Source organism: Dysidea avara, chromosome 5 (assembly GCF_963678975.1).
Source record: "Dysidea avara chromosome 5, odDysAvar1.4, whole genome shotgun sequence".
NCBI lineage: Eukaryota > Metazoa > Porifera > Demospongiae > Dictyoceratida > Dysideidae > Dysidea > Dysidea avara.
The window spans coordinates 38,197,023-38,221,060 of record NC_089276.1 but is presented as its reverse complement, the minus strand read 5'-3'; the positions used below and the strand labels follow the sequence as shown (position 1 = coordinate 38,221,060).

General features: G+C 36.6%; 2 protein-coding genes across 3 annotated transcripts in view; both read right to left on the bottom strand.

Annotated features, from left to right (window-relative positions):
* LOC136255254 (putative ankyrin repeat protein RF_0381) overlaps positions 1 to 17,181 on the bottom strand; it is a 33,666-nt gene extending 16,485 nt beyond the window's left edge. The window contains exons 1-7 of the mRNA XM_066047980.1: positions 17,053 to 17,181; positions 11,191 to 11,289; positions 11,029 to 11,146; positions 10,536 to 10,567; positions 8,440 to 8,541; positions 5,370 to 5,471; positions 2,358 to 2,459 (exon numbers count right to left, since the gene is read on the bottom strand). Coding sequence (XP_065904052.1) covers positions 2,358 to 2,459; positions 5,370 to 5,471; positions 8,440 to 8,541; positions 10,536 to 10,567; positions 11,029 to 11,146; positions 11,191 to 11,289; positions 17,053 to 17,127 — 630 coding nt within the window. The 5' untranslated portion in view covers positions 17,128 to 17,181. The remainder of the gene's footprint in view (positions 1 to 2,357; positions 2,460 to 5,369; positions 5,472 to 8,439; positions 8,542 to 10,535; positions 10,568 to 11,028; positions 11,147 to 11,190; positions 11,290 to 17,052) is intronic.
* A 2,663-nt stretch (positions 17,182 to 19,844) lies between these two features.
* LOC136256070 (serine palmitoyltransferase 1-like) overlaps positions 19,845 to 24,038 on the bottom strand; it is a 19,337-nt gene continuing 15,143 nt past the window's right edge. The window contains exons 12-13 of one of the 2 annotated variants that reach the window (XM_066048993.1): positions 23,639 to 23,709; positions 19,845 to 20,079 (exon numbers count right to left, since the gene is read on the bottom strand). In XM_066048993.1, the coding sequence (XP_065905065.1) occupies positions 19,950 to 20,079; positions 23,639 to 23,709 (201 nt within the window). In that variant the 3' untranslated portion in view covers positions 19,845 to 19,949. The remainder of the gene's footprint in view (positions 20,080 to 23,638; positions 23,710 to 24,038) is intronic. The other variant, XM_066048994.1, reaches the window with a different exon arrangement.

Genomic DNA, 24,038 nt, shown 5'->3' with positions numbered 1-24,038 from the left:
GTGTTGCAGCAATATGTAAACCCACACCCATTTTTCAGTAGTATTGTAGTCTTTAGGTTAGTGATACCATGATGTGTTGTATATCGTGATAATCGTGACAGAAGCATTTCATGAGAATAGTTATAGAGAAAAATTATATCATGATATAAAAACCACAAATTATTTAGTAAGAAGTGACTTGATATTTGCGAAAAATGATGACATTTCTCTGGCAACATGTGGTGATGTATAAAAAAATAAGTGTCAACTTTTCAAATCATTGTTATAAATTGAGTGAATAAAATTTGTCCTGTGGAAACATCAACATTCAATTCATTTAATATATTATCATGACTATCGTGATATAAGTCCCATGATTATCATCATATTAAAATTTTCATATCATGACATCACTACTTTAGGAACAGTAGAACCTCAAGTTATCCAAACCACAATGTGTCTCAGGAAATTGCAAAAGTGTTCAGTAAATTGTTTGGATCATATACATTTATATACAGAATTCTGTTGAAATACTCTAATAGAACATACACCTGTACTCAAAATACTCTAATAGAACAGTCAGTTCCTGTTTCAGATAAACAACGGTACAAGGGTTGGATAACCATTGAGGGTCTCCTGTAAATACAAATCCATGTCCACTGCTCTTTGCTGGCTTACATGGAGTCACACCCACTAATTGAATGTTATTATATAAAACATAGTCTAATAGGCCAACTTTTATCATCAGCCACACCCACTTCAATATAGAGAGGATATGATACATCTGTAGGCATATGTGGAGCCATACCAAATTGTCGGTAAGATGTGTTGAAGTTTGCACAAAGCCACACCCACTTAAGGAAATGTATATTTCTTATGCGGAACCACACCTACTGACATATTGTTAATTATCGTACAGTACAATATAGTATTTTATATTAAGGATCATGCAGTTTTGGGCTTTCTTGTCCAAAAAAAAAAATCACCTCAAATTTCTTTCATAACAGCTTGGCAGTATTGGTTAGGCATAGCCAAGCACAAAAATGTCTTCAGAGTGACCCCAAACCCTTTCAACAAGTTTCTGTGAAATTTTAAAATTTTTCTATTTAACAGAATTTTATTACAACTAACTAACTAACTAACTAACTGACTGACTGATGCCTTCAGCCAAACATAACTCGACAATGGATAAGGCTACGGCTTGATTTTTTCACTGTTCGACATTGCTCCATCCAAAGATGTGCCTTTTCGTCAATCGCAGTATGCACAATGCACGTATCATGGAGTTACCTTTCCCATCCAGTTCTTTTGCTGACAACACAAGGTGTTGATTTGCAATAGGTGTAATAAGGTTTCTGATATGCTTTTCGTCCACATTTTCCGTAGCGACTGGATTCATTGCAAAGAAGTTTCTTGAACTGTTCTTCGTTTGTAACACTGTGTAAAGAGCAGAGCATAGCTACAAATAAAGCGTAACGGCCACCTCACTTTTCAGTGCATAATTGATTATTGGGGCACGTGTTCAGATGCAAAATTATTTTATGGACTTCCTGGTGCCATTCTTTCTTTTAATGTGGTACACGTGGATTCAGTAGTCATAATTGTGTTGTTAAAAAGTAAACAAACAAGTAGAAGGAAAAATTAGGAATTTTAAGCTGGATTACAGATCAAAAAACAAAACAAACAACAAAAAAAAAACAGGGAAACAAGGAAACAGCTGAAAGTTGTAAAACAAGAGAGGTTGCCTATACCTGCAGATATACTAGTGGACATCTAATCCCTACTCTTCAGTCTATAACCTTACTTTGTTCTATCTATTGAAACTCTTACAGGAACAATCAGTTGTTCACAATCTGGAATTATTTTTAAAAATTTATCTATCATACTAGACTGAAGAGTAGGGATTAGATGTCCACTAGTATATCTGCAGGTATAGGCAACCTCTCTTGTTTTACAACTTTCAGCTGTTCCCTTGTTTCCCTGTTAATTTGTTTTGTTTTGTTTTTTGATCCCTAATCCAGCTTAAAATTCCTAATTTTTCCTTCTACTTGTAAGTTTAGTTTACATATAGCAGCTACCCTTTGTACTTAACATGTTAGTTGAGTGTCCAAAATGTAGTTCTTGGTGTATGCCTCAGTTTTAATTAATCTGGATCTAATCTGGATCTAATCTGGATTGCTATCTGGGTCAGCGGGTTATCCGGGTCAGCAGTACTGACCTGGTTTCAACACTGTTCACTGGTGTGTGTTCTGTTAGATGATCAGAACTAACAAACACAACAACATGTTACACTACAACAATCTGTTACTATTATTAGTTTAGTCACTAAAGCCATACAATTCATATACTACATCTCATCACATAATACATTAGCCTACCAAATTCTCAGCATTGACATCAGCTCCCTTCTCAATTAGGAGCTTTACTATTTCCTCACTACCACTCCTCACAGCAACATGTAGAGGTGTTGTACCATCACGCTATGGGAACACAACAGTTATATGATAACATCACACACTTCTGGTGTACATGGTTTACAACATATTGGATCATGTGATGTGTTTACACTACCAATAGTAACTGTAAGCCTTTTAGTCACAATGATTTCTACTTGGAGGACTCTAAAGCATTGTTTCAACAAATGATTTTTTTGCTTGTTTGGATTTGTGTTATGCCTCAATAGCCATTATCCTGATTTCTTTCAAACAAAAGGTTTACACTACAATAGTTACTCTATCTACAAACCTTCCTTGAAGCAGACAATAATATACAAGTAATCACTCACATCTCCGTCAATGTTTACAAACAATACAACAATTCTCCTAACAAAACAGGTTCAAGCCAATCAGTGTACATTTCAGTAGTGTTCACTGGCAGCAATGAAACTGAGTTGAGTCAGCCAGGTCATAAATTTATTGGGCCATCTGCTCCACAGATTATCCGGATCTGACCCAGATTGGATAACATGTGAAATGAATTAATTAGATTGATGATATGGAAGTGTGTTAATGTGTTATAGTCTAGTCCTGCTGCAGCCCAGCTTCTTTTGTGAGCCACACCCACTTCTCAGGATTAGTGTTGCAGCAATATGTAAACCCACACCCATTTTTCAGTAGTATTGTAGTCTTTAGGTTAGTGATGCCATGATGTGTCGTATATCGTGATAATCGTGACAGAAGCATTTCATGAGAATAGTTATAGAGAAAAAATTATATCATGATATAAAAACCACAAATTATTTAGTAATAAGTGACTTGATATTTGCGAAAAATGATGACATTTCTCTGGCAACATGTGGTGATGTATAAAAAACAAGTGTCAACTTTTCAAATCATTGTTATAAATTTAGTGAATAAAATTTGTCCTGTGGAAACATCAACATTCAATTCATTTAATATATTATCGTGACTATTGTGATATAAGTCCCATGATTATCATCATATTAAAATTTTCATATCATGACATCACTACTTTAGGAACAGTAGAACCTCAAGTTATCCAAACTACAATGTGTCTCAGGAAATGGTAAAAGTGTTTAGTAAATTGTTTGGATCATATACATTTATATACAGAGTTCTGTTGAAATACTCTAATAGAACACACACCCATACTCAAAATACTCTAATAGAACAGTCAGTTCCTGTTTCAGATAAACAAGGGTACAAGGGTCGGATAACCATTGAGGGTCTCCTGTAAATACAAATCCATGTCCATTGCTCTTTTCTGGCTTACATGGAGCCACACCCACTAATTGAATGTTATTATATAAAACATAGTCTAATAGGCCAACTTTAGTCATCAGCCACACCCACTTCAATATAGAGAGGATATGATACATCTGTAGGCATATGTGGAGCCATACTAAATTATCAGTAAGATGTGTTCAAGTTTGCACAAAGCCACACCCACTTACAGGAAACATATATTGCTTATACAGTATGATAGTACTGTATATTAAGGATCATGTAGTTTTGGGCTTTCTTGCTCAAAAAAATTCACCTAAAATTTCTTTCATAACAGCTTGGCAGTATTGGTTAGGCATAGCCAAGCACAAAAATGTCTTCAGAGTGACCCCAAACCCTTTCAACAAGTTTCTGTGAAATTTTAAAATTTTTCTATTTAACAGAATTTTATTACAACTAACTAACTAACTAACTAACTGACTGACTGATGCCTTCAGCCAAACATAACTCGACAATGGATAAGGCTACGGCTTGATTTTTTCACTGTTCGACATTGCTCCATCCAAAGATGTGCCTTTTCGTCAATCGCAGTATGCACAATGCACGTATCATGGAGTTACCTTTCCCATCCAGTTCTTTTGCTGACAACACAAGGTGTTGATTTGCAATAGGTGTAATAAGGTTTCTGATATGCTTTTCGTCCACATTTTCCGTAGCGACTGGATTCATTGCAAAGAAGTTTCTTGAACTGTTCTTCGTTTGTAACACTGTGTAAAGAGCAGAGCATAGCTACAAATAAAGCGTAACGGCCACCTCACTTTTCAGTGCATAATTGATTATTGGGGCACGTGTTCAGATGCAAAATTATTTTATGGACTTCCTGGTGCCATTCTTTCTTTTAATGTGGTACACGTGGATTCAGTAGTCATAATTGTGTTGTTAAAAAGTAAACAAACAAGTAGAAGGAAAAATTAGGAATTTTAAGCTGGATTACAGATCAAAAAACAAAACAAACAACAAAAAAAAACAGGGAAACAAGGGAACAGCTGAAAGTTGTAAAACAAGAGAGGTTGCCTATACCTGCAGATATACTAGTGGACATCTAATCCCTACTCTTCAGTCTATAACCTTACTTTGTTCTATCTATTGAAACTCTTACAGGAACAATCAGTTGTTCACAATCTGGAATTATTTTTAAAAATTTATCTATCATACTAGACTGAAGAGTAGGGATTAGATGTCCACTAGTATATCTGCAGGTACAGGCAACCTCTCTTGTTTTACAACTTTCAGCTGTTCCCTTGTTTCCCTGTTAATTTGTTTTGTTTTGTTTTTTGATCCCTAATCCAGCTTAAAATTCCTAATTTTTCCTTCTACTTGTAAGTTTAGTTTTCATATAGCAGCTACCCTTTGTACTTAACATGTTAGTTGAGTGTCCAAAATGTAGTTCTTGGTGTATGCCTCAGTTTTAATTAATCTGGATCTAATCTGGATCTAATCTGGATTGCTATCTGGGTCAGCGGGTTATCCGGGTCAGCAGTACTGACCTGGTTTCAACACTGTTCACTGGTGTGTGTTCTGTTAGATGATCAGAACTAACAAACACAACAACATGTTACACTACAACAATCTGTTACTATTATTAGTTTAGTCACTAAAGCCATACAATTCATATACTACATCTCATCACATAATACATTAGCCTACCAAATTCTCAGCATTGACATCAGCTCCCTTCTCAATTAGGAGCTTTACTATTTCCTCACTACCACTCCTCACAGCAACATGTAGAGGTGTTGTACCATCACGCTATGGGAACACAACAGTTATATGATAACATCACACACTTCTGGTGTACATGGTTTACAACATATTGGATCATGTGATGTGTTTACACTACCAATAGTAACTGTAAGCCTTTTAGTCACAATGATTTCTACTTGGAGGACTCTAAAGCATTGTTTCAACAAATGATTTTTTTGCTTGTTTGGATTTGTGTTATGCCTCAATAGCCATTATCCTGATTTCTTTCAAACAAAAGGTTTACACTACAATAGTTACTCTATCTACAAACCTTCCTTGAAGCAGACAATAATATACAAGTAATCACTCACATCTCCGTCAATGTTTACAAACAATACAACAATTCTCCTAACAAAACAGGTTCAAGCCAATCAGTGTACATTTCAGTAGTGTTCACTGGCAGCAATGAAACTGAGTTGAGTCAGCCAGGTCATAAATTTATTGGGCCATCTGCTCCACAGATTATCCGGATCTGACCCAGATTGGATAACATGTGAAATGAATTAATTAGATTGATGATATGGAAGTGTGTTAATGTGTTATAGTCTAGTCCTGCTGCAGCCCAGCTTCTTTTGTGAGCCACACCCACTTCTCAGGATTAGTGTTGCAGCAATATGTAAACCCACACCCATTTTTCAGTAGTATTGTAGTCTTTAGGTTAGTGATGCCATGATGTGTCGTATATCGTGATAATCGTGACAGAAGCATTTCATGAGAATAGTTATAGAGAAAAAATTATATCATGATATAAAATCCACAAATTATTTAGTAATAAGTGACTTGATATTTGCGAAAAATGATGACATTTCTCTGGCAACATGTGGTGATGTATAAAAAACAAGTGTCAACTTTTCAAATCATTGTTATAAATTTAGTGAATAAAATTTGTCCTGTGGAAACATCAACATTCAATTCATTTAATATATTATCGTGACTATTGTGATATAAGTCCCATGATTATCATCATATTAAAATTTTCATATCATGACATCACTACTTTAGGAACAGTAGAACCTCAAGTTATCCAAACCACAATGTGTCTCAGGAAATGGTAAAAGTGTTTAGTAAATTGTTTGGATCATATACATTTATATACAGAGTTCTGTTGAAATACTCTAATAGAACACACACCCATACTCAAAATACTCTAATAGAACAGTCAGTTCCTGTTTCAGATAAACAAGGGTACAAGGGTCGGATAACCATTGAGGGTCTCATGTAAATACAAATCCATGTCCATTGCTCTTTTCTGGCTTACATGGAGCCACACCCACTGATTGAATGTTATTATATAAAACATAGTCTAATAGGCCAACTTTAGTCATCAGCCACACCCACTTCAATATAGAGAGGATATGATACATCTGTAGGCATATGTGGAGCCATACTAAATTATCAGTAAGATGTGTTCAAGTTTGCACAAAGCCACACCCACTTACAGGAAACATATATTGCTTATACAGTATGATAGTACTGTATATTAAGGATCATGTAGTTTTGGGCTTTCTTGCTCAAAAAAATTCACCTAAAATTTCTTTCATAACAGCTTGGCAGTATTGGTTAGGCATAGCCAAGCACAAAAATGTCTTCAGAGTGATCCCAAACCCTTTCAACAAGTTTCTGTGAAATTTTAAAATTTTTCTATTTAACAGAATTTTATTACAACTAACTAACTACCTAACTAACTAACTAACTAACTAACTAACTGACTGATGCCTTCAGCCAAGCATAACTCGACAATGGATAAGGCTATGACTTGATTTTTTCACTGTTTGACATTGCTCTGTCCCAAGACGTGCCTTTTCGTCAATCGCAGTATGTACAATGCACGTATCATGGAGTTACCTTTCCCCTCCAGTTCTTTTGCTGACAACGCAAGGTGTTGATTTGCAATAGGTGCAATAAGGTTTCTGATATGCTTTTCGTCCATATTTTCCGTAGCAACTGGATTCATTGCAAAGAAGTTTCTTGAACTGTTCTTCATTTGTAACACTTTGTAAAGAGCAGAGCATAGCTACAAATAAAGCGTAATGGCCACCTCACTTTTCAGTGCATAATTGATTATTGGGGTGCGTGTTCAGATGCAAATTTATTTTATGGACTTCCTGGTGCCATTGTTTCTTTTAATGTGGTACACGTGGATTCAGTAGTCATAATTGTGTTATTAAAAAGTAAACAAACAAGTAGAAGGAAAAATTAGGAATTTTAAGCTGGATTATGGATCAAAAAAACAAACAAAAAAAAAACAAAAAAAAAACAAAAAAAAAAAAAAAAAAAAAAAAAAAAAAAAAAACAGGGAAACAAGGGAACGGCTGAAAATTGTAAAACAAGAGAGGTTACCTATACCTGCAGATATACTAGTGGACATCTAATCCCTACTCTTCAGTCTATAACCTTACTTTGTTCTATCTATTGAAACTCTTACAGGAACAATCAGTTGTTCACAATCTGGAATTATTTTTAAAAATTTATCTCTCATACTAGACTGAAGAGTAAGGATTAGATGTCCACTAGTATATCTGCAGGTATAGGCAACCTCTCTTGTTTTACAACTTTCAGCTGTTCCCTTGTTTCCCTGTTTTTTTGTTTTGTTTTGTTTTTTGATCCCTAATCCAGCTTAAAATTCCTAATTATTTCTTCTACTTGTAAGTTTAGTTTTCATATAGCAGCTACCCTTTGTACTTAACATGTTAGTTGAGTGTCCAAAACGTAGTTCTTCGTGTATGCCTCAGTTTTAATTAATCTGGATCTAATCTGGATCTAATCTGGATTGCTATCTGGGTCAGCAGGTTATCCGGGTAAGCAGTACTGACCTGGTTTCAACACTGTTCACTGGTGTGTGTTCTGTTAGATGATCAGAACTAACAAACACAACAACATGTTAATACCACAACAATCTGTTACTATTATTAGCTTAGTCACTGAAGCCATACAATTCATACACTACATCTCATCACATAATACATTAGCTCACCAAACCATCCTTAGCATTGACATCAGCTCCCTTCTCAATTAGGAACTTTACTATTTCATCTCTACCACTCCCCACAGCAACATGTAGAGGTCTATCACTAAACTGTGGGAACACAACAGTTATATGATAACATCACACACTTCTGGTGTACATGGTTTACAACATATTGGATCATGTGATGTGTTTACACTACCAATAGTAACTGTAAGCCTTTTAGTCACAATGATTTCTATTTTGGGGACTCTTAAAAACTGAAATGATAAAGTACACTTTTGTTATATATTATCAATCCTTGCTACTAGTGTGATACGTAGATTAGTAAAAGTCAGATTTTGCTTTGTGTAGTAGATATAATACATTTTAGGATGTTGTGGTTAGTCAATTACATTACATCATAACACATCAGGGAATGAGAGTTTAGTGTATGAGTGATACACAGAAATGTCAGTTTTGATCTTCACATTATTAAAATTACTCGAGGCTGGTTTTAACAGATGTCTTTTCTGGGTGGTGTGGCAAGCTTGAATGGTGGTTTCTGGCCTTGTGAATGACCTGGCTTCACAAGTATCAGTGGTATACTGCTGTATGGCCTGATATGGTTAACCAAATGTGCGATTTGGACCGTTTTTCCAAAATCCAGTCACATATACCCTTATAAACATATTCAAAACAGTCAAGAAACAAATGATGGATTGCTCTGACCACTGAACTGTTTATTACAGTTCCTTATATTCGTGAGTGTTCTTCACCACAAAACTGACTAACCCTCTCCTGTATGCTTGTAAGTGCAAATTCTTACCATATCTCAAGTCATTATGGTTAAAACTAAACTGAAACTGGCTGTATGATAATGTAGCTATCCACTGGTGGTATTAGTTTTAGGTGGCTCAGAACAGTTTTCATAAGGTTTCAACAGTGTTATGCAAGCAATCACATTAGCTATGAGGCTTAAATATAATCATTACTGTGGTTGACCACCAGTTCCTATCATTTGCAAATGAATATAATTATGTTGCGTAAGCACACATCATCACAGCATTTAACAAGATCGCAGCGCGCTATTATTACAAGCCTCCATACAAAAATGAACTAGTTGCCGGTTTTTCAAGATACGATTGTCGAATTTTGGATGGGCCAGCAGTGGTAAATAAGCTGCAATTGTGCGGAAGCCGATTTTTAATATTCGCTTCAACCTGGCAGTGGCGGATTTTTAAAAAACCAGTTTCAAATCTTTGTGTGACATCGGTAGAATTAACACGTGAACTAAAGAGCTGGTAGGAAAAGTAGCTCCGCACAATGATAGATAATTAGGTAAATAGTGTCTAACAGCAAATCCAGTCCCATAGCACCAAGCACGGAGGAAGAGTTCACTCTGAAGGGCTAAATTTGTAATTTGCGCTACGTGCATCCCAGAGAGCTCCTGTTTGCTGTAAACAGTAAAGAACAAATTGCTTCATAGATTTCTGTTAGCTCAATGCACTTCATGAAGATAATTTGCTTGTTTTAGGCCCTGTAAATTTCATGGTGAAGCCATACGGAAACTGTACCCAGCCACCTTAACTTTGCCTGATGTGCGACTTGGATTAGTTTTGTAAAATCTGGTCCCATATCCTTCCCAACACAGTGGAGATATGACTGTGATAGTGACACTATAACAAGATTTTAGGTTAGAGCTGGTCTTGAGAAGCAACTCAGTCTAATAGTGACTATCATTTGTTTCATGATAACAGCTAACCCTTCCTTTTTGTGAACAAACAGACCCACAGAGAAGCCTTATAAAGTATGAGCTTTGATAGCATGAAGCACTACAACAACTTAACCAGCAGAGTGTTCTATGTGACAGAATTGCCTTAATATCTCAGCATAACCACATATTTGAATTATCAAATATTTTTGTGCATGTCATGATATAAACTACTTATTAAAGTGACTAGTGATTTTTCATTTCAGTGGACCTTAAAGCATTAACAACAAGTTTCTAATGAGACTATATCACAGTAAAGGACCAGGTATGGTTATCATGAATATCATTTCTACTCCACCAAGTAAACAAAAAGCCAAGCAAACAGATTAATTCCATTGCCTTACACCCATACCTGTTGGTTTTGCCACATTATCATAACTGACACTGTATGAGGTAATATGAAGTATTCAACCATCTAGTTGCCATGGTCACAATATCACAGTATTAGCATGTGTGACTTGATAAATTGAAATGTTTGAGTGTTGGTGGTCATTATTAAGGGTATTAATAGTCACTAGGTAATAATAGGTGGTTGCTATTATCAACCAGATCCTTCTCCATATAGAGAGCTTGCATACAAACTGCGCATACAAAAATTACTTGATATCTGTTGGTACTCAGCCATAGTTGAGGGCAAATTTCAATGGGACTAGTTGTGACGAACTCTTGGTTTGCCACCACAAGCTACGCTCAACGAGTATCACTGCAAGATGATAGGATAAGGTTATAAACACATATCAAAACTAGGTTTAACATATACAAGCGTAATGTTAATTATCGGTAGATTTCTCATGAATTATAGCACTTTGTGGGATTCTAACTACTAGTTTATACAAGTGACTAACCTAATGAACATGTCATGTACTTCGCTAAACCATTGAGAACAGCTGTAGCACATATTTTGCTCTCAAACATGGCTGACCTAGCAACTATTGTTAAGTCCGTGCTTCGTATGCAAGCTCTCTATACTAAAAGAATTACACATCACATGACACAATATCACTCACAAATGTAGTATAGTTCACATCAACTCCATCATTTATTATTTCTTCCAATTTAGTAACATCATTATCCTTAACTGCTTGTATGATCTTATCATATTCCACCTGCAGTGACATCACAGATCATGTGACCTAATCTATTACACCATCGACTAGTGAAGAAGGTAGTATCAATGATGGAACCTTATGAGCCTTATCCGAAATTACGTCACAGACACAAAATGGCTGCTGTAGTGTGGGGACGTTTGTAAAATTTGTATGGGCAACTATGAGAAGAAAATTTTTGAACAGTGATATCTCAGCTAAGACAGAAGATATCGAGCTCTAGCCAGCAGGTATGGTTATAAATTAGCTGAAAGAATAAGAATCTAGCGTTGTTTTGAAAATCAACCGAAAATCCCTTTTACGCACTTATTGTATTGTCTTATAGCCATACCCACTAGTTAGAGTTCGATATTTTCCTTCTTGGTTGAGATATCTCCGTTCAAATATTTTCTTCCCATAGTCGCCCATACAAATTTTATTAATGTCCCCATACTACAGCAGCCATTTTTATGCCTGTGACGTAATTTCAGATATAGCTCATTACAACAAGTACTTTAGGAACAACTGATCACATGATCCATACAAATAACTATTTGATACTTGGCAACTTAGCTACAGTGGAACATCCCTTAATGGTCACCTGAGTTGGCCAGTCACCTCACTGTGACCTCAGTATAACAGTCATGTGATTAACCAGCCAAACTGATTTTGTACAAAAATAGTTACTATTAAGTGGTCACCTCTATAACACATAACAGCTACTATAGTCTCAAATAACACTTTGTCATACTAAAACATCTCACAAAGCAGCCAGGGACAGTCATCACAGTTAGTAAACAAGGTGATACACTTGTGTATAAACATCATACAAGCCAAAGAAGGATAATAACATGTGGTCAGGATAAAATAAATAAACAATTAAACAAATGAAATACTTCCTGTCCTTCTCTATAATTATGTATTCTTAGTACAGTAATCCATTAGCCTTATTACTAGCTACTATACTATCATCACATTAGCCTTATTACTAGTTACTATACTATCATCACACACTTCAGTATAAAATAATTATATTCATCAACAGTGTAGCAAGGCCATCAACAGTAGTGCTAATAAGCTTGATTGTTTACACTGTTAATGATCTAATCAGATATACCACAACACTGACACACTAAGACAAAGTCAATACACAAATACATGGTCATCAAAAATGTTCTGTCAAACAACAAGAGGTGTCACTCCAATAGGCACTGTAGTACAATCTGCAACCATGATCAAGATCAATGTAGATTTTGACTGCTGCCTTTTACTACCTTGACTACCGGTATAATATTCATGCATTAATTACTCACACAGCTAGGATCATGCTGGGGAAACAGCTTGACTATTGTTCATCATGTAAAATCAACCTTGCTTGTTGACCATTCATTTTGACAGCAGTCACAGATCCTAGTACAGTGACCATCAATGACACCCAATGACATCACCTTGAACAATGATTGCTAACAAGATGATAGTTGTTTCACTGTTTGACATCATGACAAAAGTTTGTATTTGCTATGAGGAGATCTACTGATCTAGGAGCAGCAAAACTTGACCAATTATTATGAAGATCTATAACCTCCATGTGTAAACATTTAGTTATATCAGGTGGTTGCAGTGACCACAGACCAAAAACTTCTCAGTCAATGCCATGTGCCACTTTCTGTATCCTTCCCTTGCAACTTTTAAGATAATGTGTGGTAGTGATTTATATCTTGAGCTACCCCAGGATATAGATTAGATTTTTATTACCTGGTATTGTAGATAGCCAGAAGTGGTAATGTGATCAAACATCAGATACGAAATTTTTTATGGACCTATCATTTTTTTGTGAACACACATGTACGCACACACGCACGCACTCACTCACTCTCACACACACACACACACACTATACGTACACAAATATCAGACAGTATAGTTTTGAAACCAGCACACACACTACAGGCAGACTATGGTTCACAAAGTTTTCACAAATAGTCTACAGATGGAGCTTTTCATTCCAGTTACTGTTATACACATAAAGGAATCTATTGCTCTGGAGAAACTCTCATAACTGGTCTACTTCTTGTGATTCACACTTTCTATGCATACCAACAATACATTCATTCACCGTCATGACGTAAGAAAACATCATGTTTTATTAGAATCAAAAAATTAGCACATATCCTCTATTGTAACAGGCTGTATAGCTAGCTGGTGGCCTCCCCATTTGTGTGTGGATCTGAACTTGTTTGTACCCTTCCCCTTGGATCTGCCCTGTAATGTGTGATAGTGGGAGTGCCTGCCTTCAATTGCCTATATATGTACATGTACAGTGAGACCTCTATAATCCAACAGTCATTGGAATAAGAAAGTTGTGTCAGATTAGCAAGGATGTTGGATTATTGAGGTTGTATTACAAAACAATGTCAGATTAGAGAGGTTTCAGTGTATTTACATAATTTAGAAAGGGATAGTAGTAACTGAATGGGCGCTTGGTTTTTTAGAAGTAACACAACATCAACTTGTTCTCTTTTTGTGCTTTAATTTAAGTTAGTAGTTTACATTATTTATTTATTTGTTTTACTGTGTAGAAATCACACAAGATTATAACACACAGTTATAATGACTTAAGTTATTACAAAACTGATCTATGGAGGGAGAATTTGTCTCTACACAACTCGGCCAGTACCTTGAACAGAATAATTTGTTGCACCCACACCAGGGTGCTTATCATTGTGGTAAGTCTACTGAAGATATTTTGTTATTGGCAGTCGATCATATTGCTACGTCATTGGATAAAGGCAGTGTAGTTTGTGCTACATTTATTGACTTAAGGAAGGCGTTTGACTCACTTGATCACTGCCTGCTATTACAAAGAATTTCTGAACTTGGTGTTCACAGTACAGTAGTGGAATGGTTTATAGATTATCTGTCTAACCGTTGTCACAGAATTAAGTCATCTGCTACATTTTCATCATGGAGACTTATGAAGGGTGGCATACCCCAGGGGAGTGCCCTGGGGCCATTGTTGTTTTTAATTTATGTGAATTCCCTTTCAGCACAGTTGGCCAATGGTCTACTTTTACAGTATGCAGATAATACAAATATTATTTGTACTGGTGCCACCCCAGCTGCTGTACAAAATACTATAAAAAAATTTTTGTTATGTGGTTTAAAGCCTCCAATCATTCCACACAATTTACACATCCTCCTATATCTGTTGGTGGTGTTGTTCTACAAGTGACTGAGAAACTAGGCGCACGCCCACAGCCAGCCTTTAGCCAGCTGTGGGCACACCTGGTTTACTGAAATTGTTTTCGTAAAAACATGTGTGTGTGCGCGTGCGTGCGTACGTGTGTGTGTGTGTACCTACCTTCCTACCTACGTTTCTTTGTCCATACACACCCACGGGAGCAATAATGTTTAAAATGATAAAAAGCAGCCAGCATGTAAGAATTGAAAGTTAAATTAAGTCTGTATTAAACTTCCACACACAAACTTTGCTCTGAGGTGGTTTCTTCTCGGCGGTCTGAAATACGGGTATGGCGACTCTTCATGTATTTCTTGAACGGTCTTCCCTTTTGGTTCTATAGATGTTTAACAACTCTAAAACAACACTGAAGGCCTCTTAGGCTAACAGAGGTAGCATATCCTTCAGGTTGAAAGGGAGGCATTACCCATAATTATGCGAACAAAAATGAAGGACAGCCTAGAGGCTTTCTCTATACAATTCACACAAGAAAGCACAATAGACACACTTGAGAAGATACTTCAGTGTGTAATTTGCGGTTAAAGTGGTTTGTTATAGTTGCGCTTCTTTAGCAGTACATAGCAACGTAATTACCAAATTACAAAATAATTAATGTATTACGAAATACACTAAATTACAGTATTTACAAATTCTAATTATCTAGCTGAATTAATAACTATAACATGAATATACACTAAATACATGACTGATTAATTTAGTTAGAATGGGATAGTATTAATTGCATGGGTGCCTGGTTTTAGAAGTAGCACATCAACTTGTTTTCGTTATAAAACTATGTAATAGTTAGACTTCAGACCACAGGGGTCTAAGTAATTTAGTAACCCGATGGCCCTGTGTCGTGGCGCCTGAGCGAAGCGAAGGCGCTACTACAGGGCCTGAGGGTTACTAAATTACTTAGACCCCTGTGGTCTGAAGTCTAAGTTATTTAGACCCTTTATGTAGTTGTTGTACCTTAACATTGTTGACAGCTGCTTGTAACAGAGAAATGTAGCGTTCATTAGTAGAAACAAGCCATTACTCCACCCGTTACCGTTTAAAATAAATTTTCAGGTGGCGATGCGTTGCCAACGCTACCAGTCCGGGTGCGCGTAATAAACATGAAAAGGGTCTAAGTAAACATGAAAGGGTCTAAGTAAACATGAAAAGGGTCTAAGTAACTTAGACACCTCCAAAATCCACCAAATTCACCACCAAAAGGGTCTAATTAATGGTGGAATGCATTACCATCATCTGTTACTGACTGTAATAATTCTCCATTAATATGAGTACATGGATGTCCTTAAGTGGCACTGTGACTCACTCCTTTGATAATAATGTAACTATAATTGTGTTTTTTTGTTTTGTAAGTTGTTTACCTTGGTTGTCTTTGTATCGGTTATACCTTGCTTTGTTTAGTTTTTTGTGTACTATCTATGTATTGTAATGTATCCTTCCGGGCAAGGAAGAACGGCTGTAGCCGATTGCTCGCCGAGGTTAAATCATAGATAATAGAGTAAAGGGATAGGAAACGCAATAACGTGACGTCACAAAATACGTACATTTCTATTGGAATTCCGTGTAGTACGTCACGAACATACTCGTTACGCTTGCTGCGCTTGTATCAAAGAGAAACAAATTGTTGTAACGACAGAATTTTGTAACCAACGACTGTGAAACTTCGCTACAGTGAACTCAAGTAAGCAATCGAGGGAAATAGGATGGTACCAACCCTCAAGGAAGTTATACGCAAAAGTAAAGGAGATTGAAAGTGATAAAAACGGCCCAAAAATTACTTTAAACCACTTTACTTTCTTCGTAAATATATTCTATCCTTTTAACTGTGATAAACCTATTCCTTACCATTTAACAGAGGGAACCAGAGGAAATATCGGAGCAAAACAGGAACTGTTGCTTGAAGAAACGACTAAGTATCTTCCATTTTTAACCAAAAGTTTAAACCACCTTGCAGTACAACGCAACGGTAAAAGACTGTGTTGGTGACACGCCTAGCTTACCACAAGATTCGAAAGTGGAACCGGCTATAAAAGAAGCGGTATGGACGAGGCATGAAAGTACTATGAGCGAAAGTGTGACAGCGTGTAACAATCACGGTTAATGCGATACGCTTTGTTACAAAATCTACGGTCTGAATTCTCTCGCCAAAATCTCTCACATAGGCCTAAATACTTACTGTAGTCTGTTGGATTACTATTTACGCTGCTTAGAACACTAATTCTCACGAAACTGTCTTGTCCTTTCAAGTCACGCGTAACGGAAATCAAACCGGAAATCGCTTGCGTTTCCTATCCCTTTACTCTATTATCTATGGTTAAATATATAAATCAAAATCAATTTGTAGTTGTAGTTTTGTTTGCTTATAAATTACAGAAGAAAAACACTTGTTATTGGATGACCGTCTTACCACAGTACAGCCAAATACAAAATACAAAGCGAGGATACAAAGGGAAAAAGCAGTCAAATACAAGGGTCTAGGCACGTGACTGCGTAGGATACGTATGAACAAACCATATCGCATATATACGTACCTCAGTGGGAAACCTCTTAGACCTCTTAAACCTCTTACTACTCTGCAAATAGTCCTGAGGATAGCTTCGTGCCATTGTAGGAGCGGTAGGTAGGGGCGGACCCTCAGGGCCACCCTCGTGATCACTCAAATGAGGCCCGCGCTAATAGGCTATAATGCCCACTGCCTTAACTGTAACTGTGAGTATGTACAAAAGCGAAATCAAGTTACTGAGCTCCAGTCTGGTATAGCTACTACATTATTTTTGTGACTTAACTGCCATTACCCACGTTTTTAACGGTATTAATGAACTGAGTCCTATACAGCAATCCATCCATCGTCTAATTATAAGTACTGATTAAGGCCACACCAAGTCAAACCTTAGTTTCTGGTCACCCGCCCGCATGGCAAACCTGAAACTCTAGACTATTATTAATATTACAGGTGCTTAAGTGCACGTGACCCAGCAAGACACTTATTTTTTACTGCAAAAGATCGATATACTCTAATAGAGCATTCAGGGATTCCAATAGAGCAGTCACACTACTCTTAACTCTAATATTAGGTATATATTAGGTATATATGCCACACTAATAAAATGTTTCAAACTATAGCTAGTTTTGTCCTTGATTATATAGCTGTTCAGATTATAACTGTTACTAATGCTTCTGTAACCAAAGTAATTTCAGTAGCATTAACTACTAGTCCATGCAGATGGGCCATAGCTTTAACTTTATAATTCAAATGTAGTCCTCTAATGATTAGTCTAGTAACTTCAAATTCCTTATCACTGAACACTACAGGGGTATGGAAAGCCGGCAACATTCGGTGAGCTTAAACTTAAACTTTTCCATAACTAAAATTAGATTGGCAAGTAGAAACCCTTATAGTTTAAACATTCCCAGATGATTACTAAAAAAACACTAGTCTGGAGCACTCAATGACTCAAAACTTTGACAGTTACTTTTCTCAAGGTTACTGAATAGAAGGCTGGAAACACATAGCTAGTGGGCTAAGACTTCACATTTGAATGAAGAATTTCTGATGTGAAAATAGAGGTTAAAGTTCATTGTGTATCATGATCATTTGAACAACTTAGCTATAAGTCATAGTAATACTTTCCTGACATAGCTAATGAGACATTTATTTCACTTGGAAAGCATAAGTAGCTACATGAGCAAAACATTTCCTATAGTATAATTAAATAAATAAATAAATATACTTAAATGCTATACATCAGTGTATAGCTAGCCATGATCCATCAACAACTTTCCTAGTGTATTTTTTGCCGAAGCACAACTACTTATGTTGTTGGTTAAGTTTGACTAAAAACAAAATCAACATGAATTTGCTAAATTGGACAAATAATAATACCATACAGTATATTGTCACAGTAGAGTCTATAGTCCTGAAGTCCTGATCATCCGCCCGCCCGCATCCATTTGTAGGCTTGGGAGTGACCAGAAACTAAGGTATGACTTGGAGTGGCCTAATTGTTATCAACTACTACATGATTGCCATTCATAGCAATATAACTGCATGCATTATATTATACTGGAACTATTGTTCCAGACTTCCAAACTGAATGTGTGGAAGAACACTTTGAACAGTAGCTAATTTGTATGATTCAAGCCCACTCATCAGCCAGAACTGCATGGGAATTAACTACCACCTCAAGTCACAATAGCTTGGCTCATGAAACCATGTACTGAACATGCCACACAGCAATAATAATTAGCTATCTCATGACAATAATTTTAACACTCAATATGTTGTAATTCTATCTATGGTCTCAGCTGGGCACACCAGCTGCAAATAATTAAATAGCTAACACTGTGAAGTATGACCACCTAACATGCAGATTTATACAATAATTCATTCATCTAATGTATTTGCCAGAAATCGCAACTAAATTTGTCATGAATACATCAGTCTGTGGTATCTATGAGAAAATTATGTCGGTAAGTTGTTCCATTCATTAATTTATCTTGGAAAAAAAGATTGGTGGTGTGACACCAGCGGACATGATTGTGATTGGTGGAAAAACGAAATGGGAAGAGTGATAGTATCATGGTTCTCTTGTAGCAGATAGGTAACAAGATGCATGGGATTACTATAGTTACTTGATGATAAACTTTTGTGTAGTTTATTGTTGATGTAATCTGCAAGTGTTTCTTTGAATTTGCAGGGGGAATAGGCCAGTGATTAAACATTAATATAATGTTACAGAGCTAGTTATACTATAGCCAGATCGGTAAGACCTCAGATGGAGTATGCCATTGGCTATTTAGGACCCTATACTGATAATAATTAACTCAGTGATGATGGTGATCCCTTGACATCTAGTGAACAGTCACTTTAGTTAAATTTTCTTGGCAATGTGACATGAACATGATAATCTTTTGTTTAACACTGACAAAGTATATAATTATGGTTTCAGAATGTAATATTATTGTTAACCGAGTTAGTAGTGATGAACTATAGGTGATTAAGATCTACTACACTGGAATCAGTACACATTTCATGACATTGAGTTGCAGCTACCAAGTTCTTTAAATTTGGTCTAGGTCTTGATGAAGCAAAACAGCAGTGTCTTGTTCTGTATAAGAGGCATGAAATGCCAAAAAAATCTAGTGAAAGGTGTACTTCATGACCTCATCAATAAGACCACCTCGTTACAGTGACCATGTCAAGTAGGTCCCAAACATAGCTAAGGTGTACTTCATGACCTCATTAATAAGACCACCTCATTATAGTGACCATGTCAAGTAGGTCACAAATACTAACCCCTTCCTTCACATGTACAACAAAAAGTATACACAAAACAATTATTAATATAAACAATTATTCAGTGATGGATGAATAAATTAGTGGAAGAGATTGTATCTGTATGTGATCACATGACTGATACAGTGTGTATTATTTTAGGCGTTCCTTGACAGCTTTCTTGATCACATCAGCAGCTCTGATGAGGTCATCATCAATGTGTTCATGCATCACCGTCACTCGTATACTGTAATGAGAAGGAAACACATCTATGACTTCACCACTGAAAGGACAAGGTCAACAAAAATGTTGATCCTATAAGTGTGCATTATATAGAGAGGTCCAATTGTATGTACAACAATGCAATTAATCAAAACACAAACACACAGTATCAAGGGAGGATAAGGTACTAAAGGTATAGTATGTACAAGTTGAGCTGGATCCTGAAATACAGCTAAAATTAAAAGTGGATTTTTTCTCAAGAGAGTTAAACATTTCAGCCAACCAGATGATTAGTGGTGACAGCAAAGGTGTCAACAACAGACAAGTATGGTTTGGCTCCATTACAAGTTCGGGAATTGGCTGTAATGGACAGTGTACTTTTATGGCTTCCTCATAGGAAATGTATGGTGAAAATTTAATTTCAATTGGCCATAAATATTGTGTCAAACATTAGAATGAAAAGATTTTGAAACATTTTTAGCGGGTCAAGCAGTGCTGTAAATGAGCCAAATTTCAAGATCATGTGTAAATCATCCTTGAGTTATTAAATGTTTTTGAGGATCCAGCTCAATGCTTACATACTATAGTGTATATTAATGGTATACTCCCTGTACTTTATGGTATATGATGTACACACTTCTGAAGTATGATCATCATATGTTGCAGAGTTGATGATAGCAGGTTTGATGGAAGCTGATAACATGAACAAGAGTGATAACCCATGACAACCTCTTCACGTTACTAGAGCCATAACTATACAAGTACACAAGCTGGAGTAGTGCATGATATTTAATCACAGTAAAACAATAAGAAGTGTTATATCACTACTGTGTATTTACGTTATAGTACCTTGAGCACAGTAACTTCTTATTGTTTTACTGTGATTTAATATCATGTACTACTCCAGCTTGTTTCAGTACTTTTATCGATGTGCTATGGTCCCTACTCTAGTTGAAAATTCCAATTTTTTGTGTACTTGTTTGTAAACTTATTTGTAAATAATTATGACTAGTGAATGCACGCATGCCATATCAAAAGAAAGAAATGCCCCCCAGCTATATCAATAATTATTATCTGAAAAGTGAAGTATCCATTATGCTTCGTTGTCAACTATGTTCAATCCGTTACACAGCAGTATGAATCAAGAACTGTTCAAAAAGCATCTCTGTAGTTGCTATGAAAAATCAGACAATTTCCGTTACAAAGGGAAGCCATCACGTGCTACTGCCAAATCGACACTTCGCTGTCAGCAAAGATGAATGGACACAAAGGAGGACACTGGTAAGTTCATGAAGAATGCATTGTACATACTGCGGTATGGTAAAAGGCACTTCTAGCAACGTTGAACAGTGAAAAAATCAAGCCTGTAGCCCTCACTATGAAAATTCTGTTAATTATATATATATTTTTTAATTCTGTAGCAACTTGTTGAAAGCATTTCGGGTTGATCTGAAGGTTTGTTTGGGCTTAGTATTACCTAACCAATACTGCCTCATTGTCACCTGAGAAAAGTGAGGCTGGTTTTTAGGTGATTTTTTTCATGGGCATCATATAAGTGACCTCAGGGAACACATTAATTTACAGTGGCATTTTGAACTTAAAAGACTGGAAAAGTCACAGGAATAACAAGATCCTTGTGTTAGCCATTGTGACAAAATACTCAAAGAGATCAGTCAGTAGTGAAGAGTTGATTATCCAAACTAAAAGAGTGGTGAGTGTTTATGTAATTGAAAAGTATGTAACATCAAACAGTCATTAATTTTATACACAAAGCCTAGAGCTGTTCAATAGTGTGGAATGACTTGTTTTCAAACATCTCATCCAACACAGAGTATGCACATAATACTAATACATGTAGTAAAACAGTATACCATCCATATATCCCATGTAACAATACAGTACTAACAAGCATTTAATTTTACAAGTACACCTTTGGAATTTTCAACTAGAGTAGGGACCATAGCACATTGATAAAAAGTACTGAAACAAGTTGGAGTAGTGCATGATATTAAATCACAGTAAAACAATAAGAAGTGTTATATCCCTACTGTGCTCAAGATACCATAATGGAAATGCACAGTAGGGATATAACACTTCTTATTGTTTTACTGTGATTTAATATGGTGCACTACTCCAGTTTGTTTCAGTACTTTTTATCAATGTGCTATGGTCCCTACTCTAGTTGAAAATTCCATTTTTTTCTGTGTACTTGTTTGTGAACGTTTTTGAAATTATTACTATACCTGTGGTGAACCCATGCATACCGCATCTGAATTTACACCGCGCGCCCCAGCTATATTAATTATCATCTGAAAGGTGAAGTATCCATTACGCTTTGTTGTCAGCTATGTTCAACCCGTTACACAACATTTGGAATCAAGAACCATTCGAAAAGCACCTCCACAACCACGCATACCGAAAGAAAGAAATGAAGCCGCACGCCCCATTTATATCAATTATCATCTGAAAAGTGAAGCATCCATTACGCTTCGTTGTCGGCTATGTTCAACCCGTTACACAACAGTACTGTTCGAAAAGCACCTCTGCAATCAAAACAGCCATTATAAAAATATGGACGATTTCCGTAACGAAGGGAAGCCATCATGTGCTATCACCAAATCAACACTTTTCACTGTCAGCAAAGATGAATGGGACACAAAGGAGGACACTGGTAAGTCCATGAAGTACGCATTGTATGTACTACGGTATGCCAAAAAGCACCTCTCGGGCCGAAGCGACGTCGAACAGTGTAAAAATCAAGCCTGTAGCTTTAGCCGTTATCGAGTCACGCTTGTCTGAAGGCATCAGTCAGTCAGTCAGTCAGTTATTCAGTCAGTCAGTAGAAAATTCCATTAAATAAATTATTTTTAAAATTCTGTAGCAACTTGTTGAAAGCATTTCGGGTTGATCTGAAAGCTTGTTTGGGATTACTTTTACCTAACCAATACTGCCTCATTGGGAAAATTGAGGCTGTTTTTTGGGTGATACTATTTTGTGGGCCACGCCTACTCCTTTGTGGTCCCTACCATAGATAGTAGTATGATACATGTTAACACAACATACAGGTACACAACACAACACAGGTAACAACACAAAACGCAGTTACACAATACACAGGTACACAACACACACAGGCACACAACACACAGATACACAACACAACACACAGGTACACAACACAACACACACGGGTATGTAACATAACACAACACACAGATACACAACACAACACACACAGGTAAACAACATAACACACACAGGTACACAACACAACACACAGGTACACAACACAACACACACAGGTATGTAACACAACACACACAGGTACACAACACAACACAACACACAGGTACACAATACAACACACAGGTACACAACACACAACACACAGGTACACAACACAACACACAGAGGTACACAACACACAGGTACACAACACAACACACAGAGGTACACAACACACACAGGTACACAACACAACACACACAGGTACACAACACAACACTCACATGTACACAACACACAGGTGCACACCACAACACTCACATGTACACAACACAACACACACAGGTACACAACACAACACACAGGTACACAACACAACACACAGGGGTACACACCTTGGTGGTGGCATACAGTATTCATTCTCCAGATACTTGGACCTCACCATGATCACTCCATTCTCATAACACTACAAGAGGAACACAACAACATCTACCTCATGTGATATAACATTTACTCTTGCTGAGTCAGCCATTGTATGGAGGTGATAAAACTGTCGGGTAACCTTCACCATTGGCATACTGAACTATACAGTATTGCTGTACACTGTACCTTGTAAAATGTTTCTCCTGGCAGGAAAGACATGAATTCTGAGCAACAGTTACTCCATCTACCTCAAGTGGTATTGTGTCGTTATAACTTCGTTTGATTGGATCTACCAGAATTTTGGCAGCATCCAAACAGGACTAGCAAAGGTTACCAGATGGCCTTTCTCATATCCACATACTCACATACTCA